Source organism: Phycodurus eques, chromosome 2 (assembly GCF_024500275.1).
Source record: "Phycodurus eques isolate BA_2022a chromosome 2, UOR_Pequ_1.1, whole genome shotgun sequence".
Taxonomy (NCBI): domain Eukaryota; kingdom Metazoa; phylum Chordata; class Actinopteri; order Syngnathiformes; family Syngnathidae; genus Phycodurus; species Phycodurus eques.
The window spans coordinates 31,658,269-31,674,001 of NC_084526.1; the positions used below are offsets into that span (position 1 = coordinate 31,658,269).

The 15,733-nt window shown below is 42.6% G+C and overlaps 1 protein-coding gene across 3 annotated transcripts in view; it reads left to right on the forward strand.

Moving 5' to 3' along the window:
* bbox1 (butyrobetaine (gamma), 2-oxoglutarate dioxygenase (gamma-butyrobetaine hydroxylase) 1) overlaps positions 1-15,733 on the forward strand; it is a 47,606-nt gene that overhangs the window by 28,375 nt on the left and 3,498 nt on the right. The window contains exons 4-8 of one of the 3 annotated variants that reach the window (XM_061670312.1): positions 8,114-8,312; positions 11,055-11,160; positions 11,273-11,469; positions 11,897-12,063; positions 14,158-14,309. In XM_061670312.1, the coding sequence (XP_061526296.1) occupies positions 8,114-8,312; positions 11,055-11,160; positions 11,273-11,469; positions 11,897-12,063; positions 14,158-14,309 (821 nt within the window). The remainder of the gene's footprint in view (positions 1-8,113; positions 8,313-11,054; positions 11,161-11,272; positions 11,470-11,896; positions 12,064-14,157; positions 14,310-15,733) is intronic. The other 2 variants (XM_061670313.1, XM_061670314.1) reach the window with 2 other exon arrangements.

Here is a 15,733-nt window from a genome sequence, read left to right on the forward strand (position 1 = left end):
ATTGTTGTGTCATGAACATTGACCTGAACTGAGGCAAGGGAGGCCAGCAGTTCTTTAGAAGTTGTCCTGAGTTCCTTTGTGGCCTCCTGGACGAGTCATTGCTGTTCTCTTGGGGTAATCTTTGTAGGCCGGCCACCCCTGGGAAGGTTCATCACTTTTCCATGTTTTCTCCATGTGAGGATAATAGTTCTCTCTATGGTTCGCTGGAATCCCAAAGGTTTAGAAATGCGTTTTAGAATTGTACCCGTGCCCCTCCCTTTGGGACTGGTCGGGGCGCTTCGGTTGGGCGGCAGACCGCCCTGGGTCGTGGGGAGTCGGTGGCGTCCCCCTGGTTGGGTCCCCTGCTGGAAGAGCTCGCTGGCTTGGCCCCCCTTGCGGTGGAGGGGGCCGGGCCCACCCGTCCTCAATGTGCCGCCCAGCAATTCCGTACACCAGTTGGCTAACATGCATGTGATATGGTGTCAATTCACTAATAAGTTCAATAGACACACTATACGCTTTAATTGCTTGTGCTGGGACCACTAATCACAACACAGGTTATATTAACATATCAATTCACAGGTTCTTACAGGTGTTCAGACACTAAAAAAAAATCCTAAAGCACCACTCTTCAGTAGCACTGCCTTGCTCATTTCCCACATCCTGTCCTGTCCTGCCCTTTTCTGTTCTCTCTCATCTTGTTCTCTTGGTTAGTTATTGCATGTCGTCACTGGGTGTGCCCCCCCTCCCATCCACAAACAAGAACACGATTTGACTGTTGTTACGTTATTTGTGCTCAAATATCTAGACTAACTATTGTTCTGCTGTGGTTCGCACCTGCATTCTCCTTGTCTAGTGTTACTGACACGTTTTTCTTTTCTGTCCCCTAAAACCCTTTTCTGTCCAGGTACATTTGAAATAAACATCAGAATAATTATAAAATTAAAAAAAATATTTCAAACTCCCCCATTGCACAGCAAAACTGTTCCAGCACAAAGGGCATACAGAGCCACCAATCTGCAAGGCCATGCAGGTGAACAGAACAGGTAAAAACATTTTTTTAAAACACGCACACACACACAAAAAAAGAAATGGCTTTTGGAACCCTTTCCAGACTGACAGATGTCAATTACTTTATTTCTCGACTGTTCTGTAATTTCTTTGGATTGTGTCATTTGTTGCAGCTTTTTTCTTTTGTCTGACGTGACTATGCCAGGCCGGGACAGATTCTGTTGAAGTGAATTCTTTCTGAATGATTTCTGAGTGATTTCTTGACTGGAGGTAATCAAGCTTGGGTGTGATCAGTGAAAATTGACCAAAAATTGTGATTAGCCACAATTAATTCCTGATTTACCACGGGGGTAATTAGTTTCTCACAAAGGGCCAGGTAACTCTGAATAGTATTTTTCCATAATAAATGAAATCACCATTAAAACAAAGCATTTTAAGTTCACTTGGGTTATATTTGTTTGATCATTGTAAATAAAGTGGGGAAACTATGTAAAATTATAAGAATTTGAGGAGGAGGCCAATACTTTTCCACAGTCCTGTAAATAATTATCTCTTGCACAAGATAACTAAGGGGCTGAGGTAAAAGATCGCTCAAATCACTCAAATTTCCATTCACAAATTTCTACCCTCAAAACTGATCTTCAACCTTTTATGGATTGTTGTTCAGTGTCTCTTGGGATACATTCTAAGGTATGTGATGGGCCTGTTGTGTTGTCATGCGAACTGTGTGTCTCTGTATGTTTTTCTTTAAAAGAGGGATTTTAAAGTACTTAATGATTTTATTTTGATATAGAAAACATACATGGTAAATATGTAAACAACTTTTATATGCCCTGCAATTTACTAGGGGTTAGTCCAGTGTGTACCAGTTGGGATAAGAATAAGCAATACTGAAAATGATTTGACTGATTGAGCTTAATTTATATATATATAATTTATATATTTATTGTATGATGTATGTTTGTGTCTTGGTTTTTGAAATAAATTCTTTGAATTTGAATTTTCTTTGAATTTTGTCCCATCAGGGGTCACCACAGCAAGTCATGTGATTTGTTTGGCACACATTTTCTTGACGCAACTCACCTAAATTTTTATCCGGGCTTGAGACCAGCGGTGGCTGGTTCTGACACGCAGCAGCATGTACCACTGCCAAGAGAATTCAAAGGAATAATGCCTCTGCTTGCACCTCTTCAATAAAACATTTAGTTGAGACACTTTGAAGATCTATGGTAAAAAACTTATGTGCCTCAGTACCAGGTTTTTTTTAATTATTTTTGTTCCAATCAGACACATTGCTTTATATGTATTATTTTATAAGTCTTTCTAAAATCATAGTTTATTCCCATGTGGCTGTAGTTCTTGTGTGCACAGATTGGCAGCTTTGTGATAAAACTCAAAAAAGCTTTGTGATAAAACTCACTCAAGTCAAAACAAAGTTACTTGGGAGCCTGCAGAGGAGGTGACACAGCCTCCAGGCTTCAACAGAGCACAATGAGGGGAGAGGCACACTGCCCTGAGCTGCTCGACAGCCACCGGATCCGTAGCTTCAGGTTTCCTTCTCTGGGAAAGCCACTGTAGCAGACTACATTTTAGGGGGAAGGGGGTTATGTTCATAGACTATCTTGTCTGGCTGTTGGTGTCATTCAAAACATGCACCTCCACAGTCCTTCTTGTCAAATCCCCAGTGCTTTTACACAAATGAGCACAAATACACACATGTAGATACTTAAGGCTTTTTCTCTCTGACGCATAGACATTTAAGGAAATAACACACATGTTAATTCTGACAGGGTCTCTAAGCCCACCACAGCTGGAAACTATGCAAGAGACGGCAAACTTGATTTGTTGTTGTCTCTGTTGACGCACACGCCTTCCCAGATGAGGAGAAAAGAGTGGTAATTTAATCTCCAGTTTCTTCTTGTGTGGGTTTTTTTTGTTTTTTGTTTGCTTTAATGCTTGAAGATTGACAAAGGCAGTCGTAAGATTTCATCACCAGTCATGCCTCTCTTTTAATCCATGTCTAGTCAGTTTTTCTATGTCCCAAGTACAGTCCACTCCTCAGGAAATTACTTGCAGTTTTGCAGTGATGTAAGTCAGGTTCGTTACTTAAAGTGGCCACATTGAATACGTATACAGTATGTGTCCTTTGCTTGTATAGACAGCCTTTTTTTCATTGCTGACCTTACTCTGACAACACAAAAAAAGTCCTTGTGAGAAGGTTATTCCATGATCGAAAGACATACTCCCACGAAATTCTCATCTCTTTTTTGACCTGCCTGCCTCAAATATGATTCCCTCGACATCCGTGTGTGTGCTGCGGTTCCCAACGAATTCTGCAGAAGTGCAGATGTACTGGTATATATATATATATATATATATATACACATATATATACAGGGTGATTGAAAAGTAACTCCCTATTTTCCATCCATCCATCCATTTTCTACTGCTTATGCGAGGTCGGGTCGCGGGGGCAGTAGCTTTAGCAGGGACGCCCGTACTTCCCTCTCCCCAGCCACTTCATCCAGCTCTTCCGGGGGGATCCCGAGGCGTTCCCGGGCCAGCCGAAAGACGTAGTCTCTCCAGCGTGTCCTGGGTCTCCTCCCGGTGGGACGTGCCCGGAACACCTCACCAGGCAGGCGTCCGTGAGGCATCCGAATCAGATGCCCCAGCCACCTAATCTGGCTCCTCTCGTACTCGGAGGAGCAGCGACTCTACCCTGAGATCCTCCCGGATGACCGAGCTTCTCACCCTATCTCTAAGGGAGAGCCCGGACACCCTGCGGAGGAAACTCATTTCGGCCGCTTGTATCCGGGATCTTGTTCTTTCGGTCACGACCCAGAGCTCGTGACCATAGGTGAGGGTAGGAACGTAGATCGACTCCCTATTATAAAATACTATATATATATATATATATATATAGTGACATCCTACACCACTGCTGAGCCTGTACAAGACATCCAGACCCAGTTTCACACGAGTAATAACTGTTACAATCAGGCTTGGCCTTTGCCCCACTATCTGTTTTGTTATCAGAAGCAGAAAGTTCCTGACACTTTAAACTGTACAGCCAGAAATGGAATGTGAAGACACTCTGCAGGCACAGCTGCCAGTCATGTTGTCAATGTGTTTTGACAGGTGCGGTGCTTCTGTCTTCCTTTCAATATGAGGCACTACAATTCCACATCCCTTAAAAAAAATTTAAAAAAAAAAAAAATTGCAGATTCCAGCAGGCTCATCTCGCTTTGTGCTCATCCCCTGCAGGCTTTTGCTTTGCAGCTTGATTGCGATACAGGCATTTGAAAGGCTTTGAAGAAATTGGTACGAAAAGAGATGTGTGAAGGAGCTGCAAACGTCAGCCAGGTACAAAATCTAGGCACTTAAATCCTTCTCTTACCAGAAATACACTTTGCAGCTGTTATATGGAAGTTGCTGGAGACTGGCTCTGTGGAAAAAGAAGTGTAACCAGATGGGTGTATAGCTGTGGGAGGAATTTTTCCATTTGTCTGGCTGAAAGAAGCTTGTTGATATTTCTCAGTGTGCCTGTCATATTCATTCGCTTTCAGTAGCAAGCTATGAATTGACATGGGTTGCAATGAGAAGCCCCATTAATATAAGATTATGCTTCTGTATTTAACATATATTTTATTTTTAAACATGAAAAACACAGGCAGCCATTGTAAGTGGTTTATTTGAAAAAAAAAAAAAAAAAAAAAGGTTTGTCCAAATGTATATTGGCTATTGTTCACCAGGCAACACTTATACATCTAAGAGTTCACTCTTGGAGGATAATGTGCTCTCAAGGTAGTGATGCATGTTTAAGGGATTGGACACGCTCTGATGCTCATCTCAGCTCCAAACAAGGATGCTTCTTATCCATTTCATCAGCACTACTCCAGGGTGGATTTTTAGACCCAGGCGTCATTACCGCAGCACAATACGGTAAAATAAGAAAATGCATTTTATCATATGGCTTGAAATTGTTCAAGCTGTATCAACTTTGTATTACATTTATCAATGAAATGCATTAATCACATTAATGGGTTTCTGTCAAATTATCTTCAGAGCAGAAAAAGGCAGCCTTTAAAATGTTAATGTGGAGTGTTCTGCAAACATTGTCATTGCTCTTGATGCGTTGCATATATATCGTATAGCTCTTTTCTAGTCTTCTTGTGACGCACCTTGACGTTTCTTGACAGTGTTCCTGTCTTGTTCTGTGTGAGTTCTAGCGATGTGACCTGGGTTGAGTGAGCATAGAGGCGTACACCCAGGCGCTATTGATAATCAGATCAGAGTTTTAGGTTTTGCAACCACACCAGGAAGATGCCAGATCATTGCTCTTCTTCCTTTGCTTGGAGCCTATTGATGTCTTGCTTGAGTACTATTTTTTTTGTACGACTACCTGTAGGATAGTCTTGTTTTTTGTCACTATTGCCGTAAAATTTGGCATCTCCCTGGGATCTATCTTTGCGCCGACTTCTATTCCCTGTAAGCCACGTGTCTCCCTTATCATCCCCTTTTGTTGTGGTACTTTTGTTTGCTTTCGCCTTACACCATAGTTTACAGTGGGTTTTTTTTCCATACCTTTTTGGTCAGACTATTTGTTCCTGTTTTTTTGCACTTTGTGTTAAACTGTTATGTTACTTTTGATTTCTGAAATAAAAATGGTTTGTTCCAGCAACGCTAAGTTCCTGCTCTTGGGTCCGACCTATCACATATCGTAACAGAACAATCTGGTGTCTTCCTGGTGTGGTCTTCAGCTTGAGACTGGGTGCTGATTACCAATAGCTCCCAGGTGAGCGCCTCCTCGTTCGCTTCACCAAGCTCACCGCGCCGCTTCAGAGAAACAAGAAAAAAACACAGGTAAGAGCCAGTGATAGAAAAAAAAAAAAAAAAAAAACAGACAGAGCATGACAGTTCAGCTTAATACAGATGGTTGCCGATTGGAGGTTGCTTGGAAAAGGCACTGCCCCTGCATCTTTTAACAAAAAAGTGTTTGAAGCGTTGGGGAAAAAAGTTCCTTCTTTCTGAACTTTGGGAGGAGTTGTCCAAGACCAATTGGGAGAAAAGAGCTTATGCATGCCTGAGCCCATTGATGGGAATGATGTACAAGGGGAAGCGGACTCGAGGGACTTCAGTGGTGAAGATTGAGAACTCTGACACTCTTGGTGAACTCCTGCGATACAACACTGAACTTAAGGAGACCGACAATGTTTGCTTGCTGTCGGGTCTAGGAAAAGGAAGACGAAGCAGTTTCCTCAGTGGCTTTAGAATAATAAACTCAAGACGTGTTCTAAAATACTAGAACCGTGTAGCTGACCCATCTCGGGGACACTAGCCATCTTTGGCAGCCCTGCATATATAGTAGCTCATCAAGTCTCTAAAATAACTATGGTTATCTGATTCAAATAATCTTTTGTGATTAAAAGCCATGAAGACTACTGTTGAAAACCTATGCTCACTGTAATTAATCATTGCAATGCAACCCTAAAACTAGAGCATGTCCCAGTATGTTGTATCAGTATCGATTTGCAGCAGAACGTGTCCCTGTTTTACCTCCAGAGGGAAGTGTGATTGCATTTCCCGATAGATGCACGTATTGTAAATAGTTGTATACCAACTGTGAAGATAAAAAGATTTTGCTCACAAAATGTCAGTTTGTAGAAAAATGTGTACTGTAGGTCAGAAACATACACACACTGTGCATATATTTGGTACATGAAGAGATATTAGACCGAGGGGGATTCACTTTTCCCAATTTCCATAATTTGGTATGCAGCAGGACTCGTACAACCAGCCTCTCTCCTGTGAGATGCAGAAAGAAATTGCTTGCATTTTTGTTTTCATCTGTCAGCAGTAATATTTGTTTTTTTGTGAGACCAGTCCAATACTTAAGGAGCTTGCACCCAATATAGCGCACACTGTGATATTTTGTCCAGTGAGACAAAGCCTAAAAGGCTAAAACACTCTTTGTACTTTCATTTGTACATTACACATTGTGTGAGGTTTGATGCGCTTCGGACCTGATTTCACTAAAAAGTGTGTGTTCAATTGCGTGTTCATTCTAATAGATTTTGCAAGGCATATTGGTGGGCGTGTTGCATGTGATCTACTAAGATTGTGACCTTTTACTAAGATCCCAAAAGTGTTTCACTAAATTGCATGTTCATTCACTCTAACAGATTGTCCCCACTCTATTTAAAAGAGGGTTTTATGCTTCTGGTAGCTCTGATGGATTTCACCATGGAACATTTGGGAAGGTACCACAAGCGTAAAATTAATTTTGAAGTGATGGAACTGGAAGTGTTAGTCAAAGATTACTCACGTTAAAAAAAAAAAAAAAAGTATGTCATGGAAGATATGGCGTGACTCCTTGTCATGTGCCTCAAGTCAACCCTTGGATCATTCAGAATCTCCGAATTGTTTTGCTGACTAGTTATATCACGATCATTTTTGTTGTTGTAATTTTAAAAATGTTCACACGTGATCAAGTTTGCATCCATTTTTGCATGTGCCAATCTTTAGAAAATAATGCCCATATTGCGTTTTGTTGTTTTCTTTTGTTAGAATTTCTTTTGTTTAGCACGTCTGTCTCATAGTTTTTAGGTTCAGTGTTTGACTTTCGGCTCCAGACGTTCTGTGTGGAAGTTAGTATCTTCTCCCCATGCTTGTGTGTTTTTTTTCTGGGTACTCCAGCTTTTTCCTCCATTACAAAAAAAAACATGATGTTTGATTTGTGAATACTCTAAATTGTATATAGGTGTGAACGTGAGTACGAATGGTTAATTGTTCGTGTGTTCCCTGTGATTGGCTGGCAGCCAGTCCAAGATGTACCCTGCCTCTTGCCCAAAGTCTGCTGTTGTAGGTTGCAGCTTGCCTGTGACCCTTATGAGGACAAGCTGCAATGAAAATGGATAGATGGTTGGATAATGGTACTATTATAATTGTTTTTGTCTTGTTCCTTATTTACCTTTATTACCTTATGTTAATTTAGTTAGTATTTAGTTTTTGTTCCCACATACTGAGACAAATTCCAATTTGTTAGTTTTTTTTACGCACAGAATAATGTCAATAAGCACTATTTTGATCCTAACATTTCTTTTACGTTGTTTTCTCATTTCAGAGCGCTACTATTGGAACACAAAACTGCGTATTCCCACAGCCAACTACGTGGACGTCCTCCTTGATGACAAGGCCGCACTGGCATGGCTAGTGGCACTGAGGCGTGTTGGCATCGTTTACCTGAAGGGGGCTCCGGCAGAGCAAGGCCACGTGGCCAGGCTCGCCGAGCGGATCGGTTATGTTAGACTGACGTTCTATGGGTAAGTCAAGCAGCCAAGCCACTGTTAAATAAGCTGTGGCCTCACTAAATGCTTACATGGTGTGTTTTACACATAAGTATGATCTAACTGGAGCTGAGCAAGGGACCGTTATTAAATAAAACTAGATATTTGTGTTTCTCTATTTTCTAAGGAATCCAAAAACAATGGCTATGTTTTCTTCACAATGCCTACAATTATTTGAGTCCTTTTGAAAAGCTAAAAGCAAATCCCCTTGTCCTTTTATCTTGCTGGAGTTCATCGCTTTGGTTTATTACGCAAAGACAGAGATGGGGAAAAACAAGCCAAAATCATTGCAGCTGTTTTAAACCAGAGGAATTACCTGGTGCACTCAGTCAGAACAGAGGTTTGGAGCACAGCGCCTTTCCACTGCCAGAGGATGAGCTCACAGAGTTGGAAGTAAAGAGTTGTCTGTTTCTCATCATCAGAACACGGGAGCTAACGTTACCTCATTAGCGCTCGGCTCTTCTTCTCAACACATCTTAATGAGCAGTCTATACCCCAGAAGCAGTATTTGAAATACAATTTGCTAGAATCATGGGAACGTTTTACAGACAAAAACATGGTTGTTTCCCCCGGTACTTCCCATTGTGGTCAACCTTTATATGGCACTTTTCATACAGTGAAATGCAACTGAAAGTGCTTTAGATAGTTCAAATCAATCCCCGGAGGCCCCTCATCCACATAGGCACACACGCATGCACACACATACGCAGATTAAAAATAAGAATTGAATGACCTAAGGGTGGACACACAGAATCCAAGTGAGGAAATACCATCTCAGGGACCGCGGCCACAGGACACCGGGATGCAACCCCAGTGTAGTGGTGTAGGAGGAGCCACATATGGCGACTGAGGACCCCATTAGGTAGGACCATAGCCACGGTCCACTGCAGCTCCCGGTGCAGAGGGCTCCCTTTGAGGAAACACTGAAAGATAATAATCATAAAACATACACAAAAAATATATACATGTATTTATTTTTAACCCCAGGCACACAAAAACACTAGAATGCTTTAAAAGATAAATAACAGACCTAAAACTATAAAATAGCATAAAAATACAATAAATAATAATAAAACAATGAATAAGATGAACGTTAACAAGGAACTAAAATAATTTAAATGTTAATTAAAAAGTAAGTAAAATTTTCAATGAAAAGGCTCTGCAGCCCTGAATAAAAGAATAAAATAAATATATGGTCGCTGGTTGGCAGATTTTGTCGGTCGCGGGGGTGGTCTGGAATGGAAGCAACTTCGGTGATAAAAAGGAGAGATTACTGTATGAACTGGCCTTTTCCACATACTCGACTGTATGGAAGAAAGAATCTACCACAATGTGACATACACTTCTTACACACAGTTGACCCCTGCCACAGTGTTTTGTGGTTTAGACTTTGTGGCTTGCGGATTTCTAATTGAAAGACATCTATTTTCATTCATGGCTATATCGCAGCATTTAAAGCCTAGCATGCATTGTTTTGATGAAATGGTATTCTTCTGAAGTGCTGTAAAAGGCTTGCTTTGCTGTGCAGTACTTGGGAGAGAACACAGCTCACCAAACAGTCACTGCTGGCGAATGTAAGAGAGTGGCGCAGTACACTGCAGGGTTTGCATATACAATGTGTATAAAGAGCACCGTAGAGTAGATTTTAGAATATAAAAGATGTGGGACTACTGTAGCAGTGTGTTTAGAAAAAAAGAAGTGTAACGCTGATAATCTTGAAAATAATAACGGGCAAAAAATAATATAGCGGTACTGAAAGTAAAGAAAATATATTAGTCTGTACAAAAACTAATATTTGGTTTGGGCAACACAGTGACCGAATGGTTCGCGTATCTGCCTCGCAGTTCTGAGGTTTGGGGTTTGAATCTTGACTCCTGCCTTACTGTGGGGAGTCGAGAGCCAAAGCGATATGGATTTCTTTAGGCTGATGCCGATTCCGATATCGAGCAGTCTAAAATTCTGATAACTGATTAATCAGCCGATTAATTTAAAAAAATGTATAATGAATAAAATAACTTATTTTATATTTATATATTATTGGTCCTCAAAGCTTACAACAATAAAGAGTTGCATGCAGAACATGTAACAGTTTTCCAATACTTTGTCCTTTCGTGTGTGTGTGTGTGTGTGTGTGTGTATGACTTTACAACAGAGAAAAATTTGCATATTTTTTGTGTGTGCAATATTTGTTTGAATGTCGTTATCTTTGTCACGGTGTAATGTGTAAAAAAAGAAAAAATGAATCTGCAAAGAAAATATGCCTATTGTTGCCAATTTCAAAAGGGCTAATATTGACTGATTAATCGGTCAGGCCCGAGTGGCATCTACATGTTTTCAGTTTGATTGTTCTCTCCATGCTAGCGTTGGTTTTCTTCAGGTACTCTGACCTCCTCCCCCATTACAAAAACATTCATGTTAAATTAATTGAAGCTAAATTGTCCATTGGTGTGAATGTGAATGGTTATTTGTCCGTCTGTGTCTACGATTGGTTGGTGACCAGTCCAGGGTGTACCCCACCTCTGGCGCGAAGTCAGCAGGGATAGCCTCCAGCACACCTGCAACCCTAATGAGGATGCATGGTACAGAGAATGTGTGGATAATATTTGGTTGTAGAAGCACTGTTTCTGAAAACTGTTTCACATCTGTGTTGCATTGAGTCCGCAGACCTCTGGCATCACCTGTACTGATCGCGCTAGCTCATGTCATTGCTGTCCTCAGGCATACATGGCAGGTTGTAGACAAGAACATGGCAAACAATGTGGCCTATACTTCAGGAAATCTCAGCCTCCACACAGACTACCCGGCATTACACTTTGCACCTGGAGTGAGTAAATCCAAAGTGACGGGTTTCAATTTGGCGAACGCCTTCGTAGTGAATGTCCCGCAACGATTTGTGTCCGTAATGCGTAGACATGACCTTTGCGCGTTGAGCGTAGGTGCAGTTCCTTCACTGCATCGGCCAGGCAGAAGAGGGCGGAGACAGCGAGGTGGTTGACGGCTTCCACGCGGCTGAGCAGCTGCGCGCAGAAGACCCCGAGGCCTTCCGCACGCTCACCTCGCTCGTGGTGGACTTCACCGACACGGGGACCGACTACTGCGACTTCATGCTGCAGTCCAAGAAGAGCATCATCGAGTGAGTATTTGTGTGTGTGTGTCAAAACAGACTCCCTCATACACACACAGAGAACAATGCCCGTGGTACACTTCATTAATGGGTTTGAGCAGATTAGAAAGAGAAACACTGCCACCTGCTGCCCAACATTATGAGTGTTCCCACTTTATTAGGTACAACGTGACAAGCTCATGATATCAAATCCAAAAACATTATCTAAGGTTCTGCATTCATCAAGATAATTGCTCATCTTTTCACATAATTTTTTTCTTCTTAGGCCGTAGTTTTTGAGTGGTGTAGAACTGTACTGCATCTTGATGGAAGCTGTCTGTAATATCATGTAGTTAAAATAAGTTATTTTGCAAACTACATTTTAGTATTTTCTTGTCGTCGTAGTCAAAAGTCATCTCTTATTTGGTATTTTGTCCTTTTCGGTGTCTGTGATCAGCCTGAATGAGCAGGGTCAGGTTGTGAGGATAAACTACAACAACGCCACTAGGGATTCGGTGCTGGACCTTCCGCTTCATCAGGTTCAGCCCTTCTACAGAGCGCTCAAGGCCTACGTGAACATCATGAAGCGACCCGAGAATGTGGTCACCTACAAGATGGAGCCAGGTCAGCATGAACTGTCTTTCCCCAACTCTGCTTCCGAGGACATTGCATTTTGGTTCTATTGGAAACCCAGAGCCCTACCGCAAATTCCTGTAGTAAGAAAATATGAATAATTGATGCGCCCAGCCCCTAACATGTTTTATTAAACTGAAAATATGTCAAACTATGACCCTTTCTTCTTCTTTCTTTTCCTTTCGGCTTGTCCCGTTAGGGGTCGCCACAGCGCGTCATCCTTTTCCATGTAAGCCTATCTCCTGCATCCTCCTCTCGAACACCAACTGCCATCATGTCTTCCCTCACGACATCCATCAACTTTCTCTTTGGTCTTCCTCGAGCTCTCTTGCCTGGCAGCTCCATCCTCATCATCCTTCTTCCAATATACTCACTATTTCTCCTCTGGACGTGTCCAAACCATTGAAGTCTGCGCTCTCTAACTTTGTCTCCAAAACATCGAACCTTGGCTGTCCCTCTGATGAGCTCATTTCTAATTTTATCCAACCTGGTCACTCCAAGAGCGAACCTCAACATCTTCATTTCCGCCACCTCCAGCTCTGCTTCCTGTTGTCTCTTCAGTGCCACTGTCTCTAATCCGTACATCATGGCTGGCCTCACTACTGTTTTATAAACTTTGCCCTTCATCCTAGCAGAGACTCTTCTGTCACATAACACACCTGACACCTTCCTCCACCCGTTCCAACCTGCTTTGACCCGTTTCTTCACTTCCTGACCACACTCACCATTGCTCTGGACGGTTGACCCCAAGTATTTAAAGTCCTCCACCCTTGCTATCGCTTCTCCCTGTAGCCTCATTCTTCCCCCACCAGCCCTCTCATTCATGCACATATATTCTGTTTTACTTCGGCTAATCTTCATTCCTCTTCTTTCCAGTGCATGCCTCCATCTCTCTAACTGTTCCTCCAGCTGCTCCCTGCTTTCACTGCAGATCACAATGTCATCTGCAAACATCATGGTCCACGGGGATTCCAGTCTAACCTCATCTGTCAGCCTATCCATCACCACTGCAAAAAGGAAGGGGCTCAGGGCTGATCCCTGATGCAGTCCCACGTCCACCTTAAATTCTTCTGTCACACCTACAGCACACCTCACCGCTGTTCTGCTGCCCTCGTACATGTCCTGTATTATTCTAACATACTTCTCTGCCACTCCAGACTTCCGCATGCAGTACCACAGTTCTTCTCTGGGTACTCTGTCATAGGCTTTCTCTAGATCTACAAAGACACAATGTAGCTCCTTCTGACCTTCTCTGTACTTTTCCATCAACATCCTCAAGGCAAATAATGCATCTGTGGTACTCTTTCTAGGCATGAAACCATACTGTTGCTCGCAAATACTCACTTCTGTCCTGAGTCTATCCTCCACTACTCTTTCCCATAACTTCATTGTGTGGCTCATCAACTTTATTCCTCTATAGTTGCCACAGCTCTGCACATCACCTTTGTTCTTAAAAATGGGCACCAGTACACTTTTCCTCCATTCCTCAGGCATCTTCTCACGCACTAGAATTCTATTGAACAAGCTGGTCAAAAACTTCACAGCCACCTCTCCTAGATGCTTCCATACCTTCCACAGGAATGTCATCAGGACCAACTGCCTTTCCATTTTTCATCCTCTTTAATGCCTTTCTAACTTCCCCCTTACTAATCATTGCCACTTCCTGGTCCACCACACTTACCTCTTCTACTCTCCCTTCTCTATCATTTTCCTCATTCATCAACTCCTCGAAGTATTCTTTCCATCTAGCAAGCACACTGCTGGCACCAGTCAACATATTTCCATCTCTATCCTTAATCACCCTAACCTGCTGCACATCCTTCCCATCTCTGTCCCTCTGTCTGGCCAGCCTGTATAGATCCTTTTCTCCTTCTTTAGTGTCCAACCTGCCATACATGTCATCATATGCCTCTTGTTTTGCCTTTGCCACCTCTACCTTTGCCCTGTGTCGCATCTCAATGTATTCCTTTCGCCTCTCCTCGGTCCTCTCAGTGTCCCACTTCTTCTTAGCTAACCTCTTTCCTTGTATGATTTCCTGTACTGTGAGGTTCCACCACCAAGTCTCCTTCTCTCCTTTCCTGCCAGAAGATACACCAAGTACTCTCCTGCCTGCTTCTCTGATCACCTTGGCTGCAGTGGTCCAGTCTTCTGGAAGCTCCTGCCGTCCACCGAGAGCCTGTATCACCTCTTCCCGAAAAGCTGCACAACACTCGTCCTGTCTCAGCTTCCACCACATGGTTCTCTTCTCTGCCTTTGTCTTCCTAATTTTCCTCCCCACCACCAGAGTCATCTTACACACCACCATCCTATGCTGTCTAGCCACACTCTCCCCTACCACTACCTTACAGTTGGTAACCTCTTTCAGATTACATCGTCTGCACAAGATGTAATCCACCTGTGTGCTTCTACCTCCGCTCTTATAGGTCACCCTATGTTCGTGCCTCTTCTGGAAAAAAGTGTTCACTACAGCCATTTGCATCCTTGTTGCAAAGTCTACCACCATCTGTCCCTCCAAGTTCCTTTCCTGGATGCCGTATTTACCCATCACTTCTTCATCACCCCTATTACCTTCACCAACATGTCCATTACAATCTGCACCAATTACGACTCTCTCTCTGACTGGGATGCTAAGAACTACATCATCTAGCTCCTTCCAGAATTTCTCTTTCACCTCTAGGTCACATCCTACCTGTGGGGCATAGCCACTAATCACATTACACATAACACCCTCAATTTCAAGTTTCAGCCTCATCACTCAATCTGATACTCTTTTCACCTCCAAGACATTCTTAGCCAACTCTTCTTTTAAAATAACCCCGACTCCATTTCTCTTCCCATCGACACCATGGTAAAATAATTTAAACCCTGCCCCTAAACTTCTAGCCTTACTGCCTTTCCACCTGGTCTCCTGGACACACAATATATCAACCTTTCTCCTCATCATCATGTCAACCAACTCCCGAGATTTTCCTGTCATAGTCCCAACATTCAAAGTCCCCACATTCAGTTCTAGGCTCTGTGTTTTCCTCTTCTCTTTCTGCCGAAGAACCCGCTTTCCACCTCCTCTTCTTCTTTGACTTCGACCCACAGTAGCTGAATTTCCAACGGCGCCCCGCAGGTTGACGGCGCCGGTGGCGGACGTTGTTAACCCGGGCCACGACCGATCCGGTATGGAATTCTTTGGATGAACGCTCATATTTGTTTGGCAAGGTTTTAAGCCGGATGCCCTTCCTGACGCAACCCTCTGCATTTATCCGGGCTTGGGACCGGCCTACAGTTTGCACTGACTTGTGCCACCCATAGGGCTGCATTTGTCAAACTATGACCCTAAAACAGTATAATTTCGAACTTATTTTACATTACTGTACCCTTAAAAATAAATGTCTTACAGATGTTTAAAAATAATAATAATAATAATAATGCACCTGAAGTGCCTTTGTATAGAAGACTCCTAACTTGACAAAATGTAACACTTCAACGTACTGTACTTCCTTGAAACCAATTTCTATTTAGACAAGGCTTTGGCGACATCTTGTGGCATCTTAGAGGATTCTAGAACGAGTACAAAAACTAAGAAAAGCCATGTTTTCCAGTGAATAACGTTTGATTGCTTCCAGTAAAAATGCAAATACAGTCCCCTCCAAAAGTATTGGAATGGCAA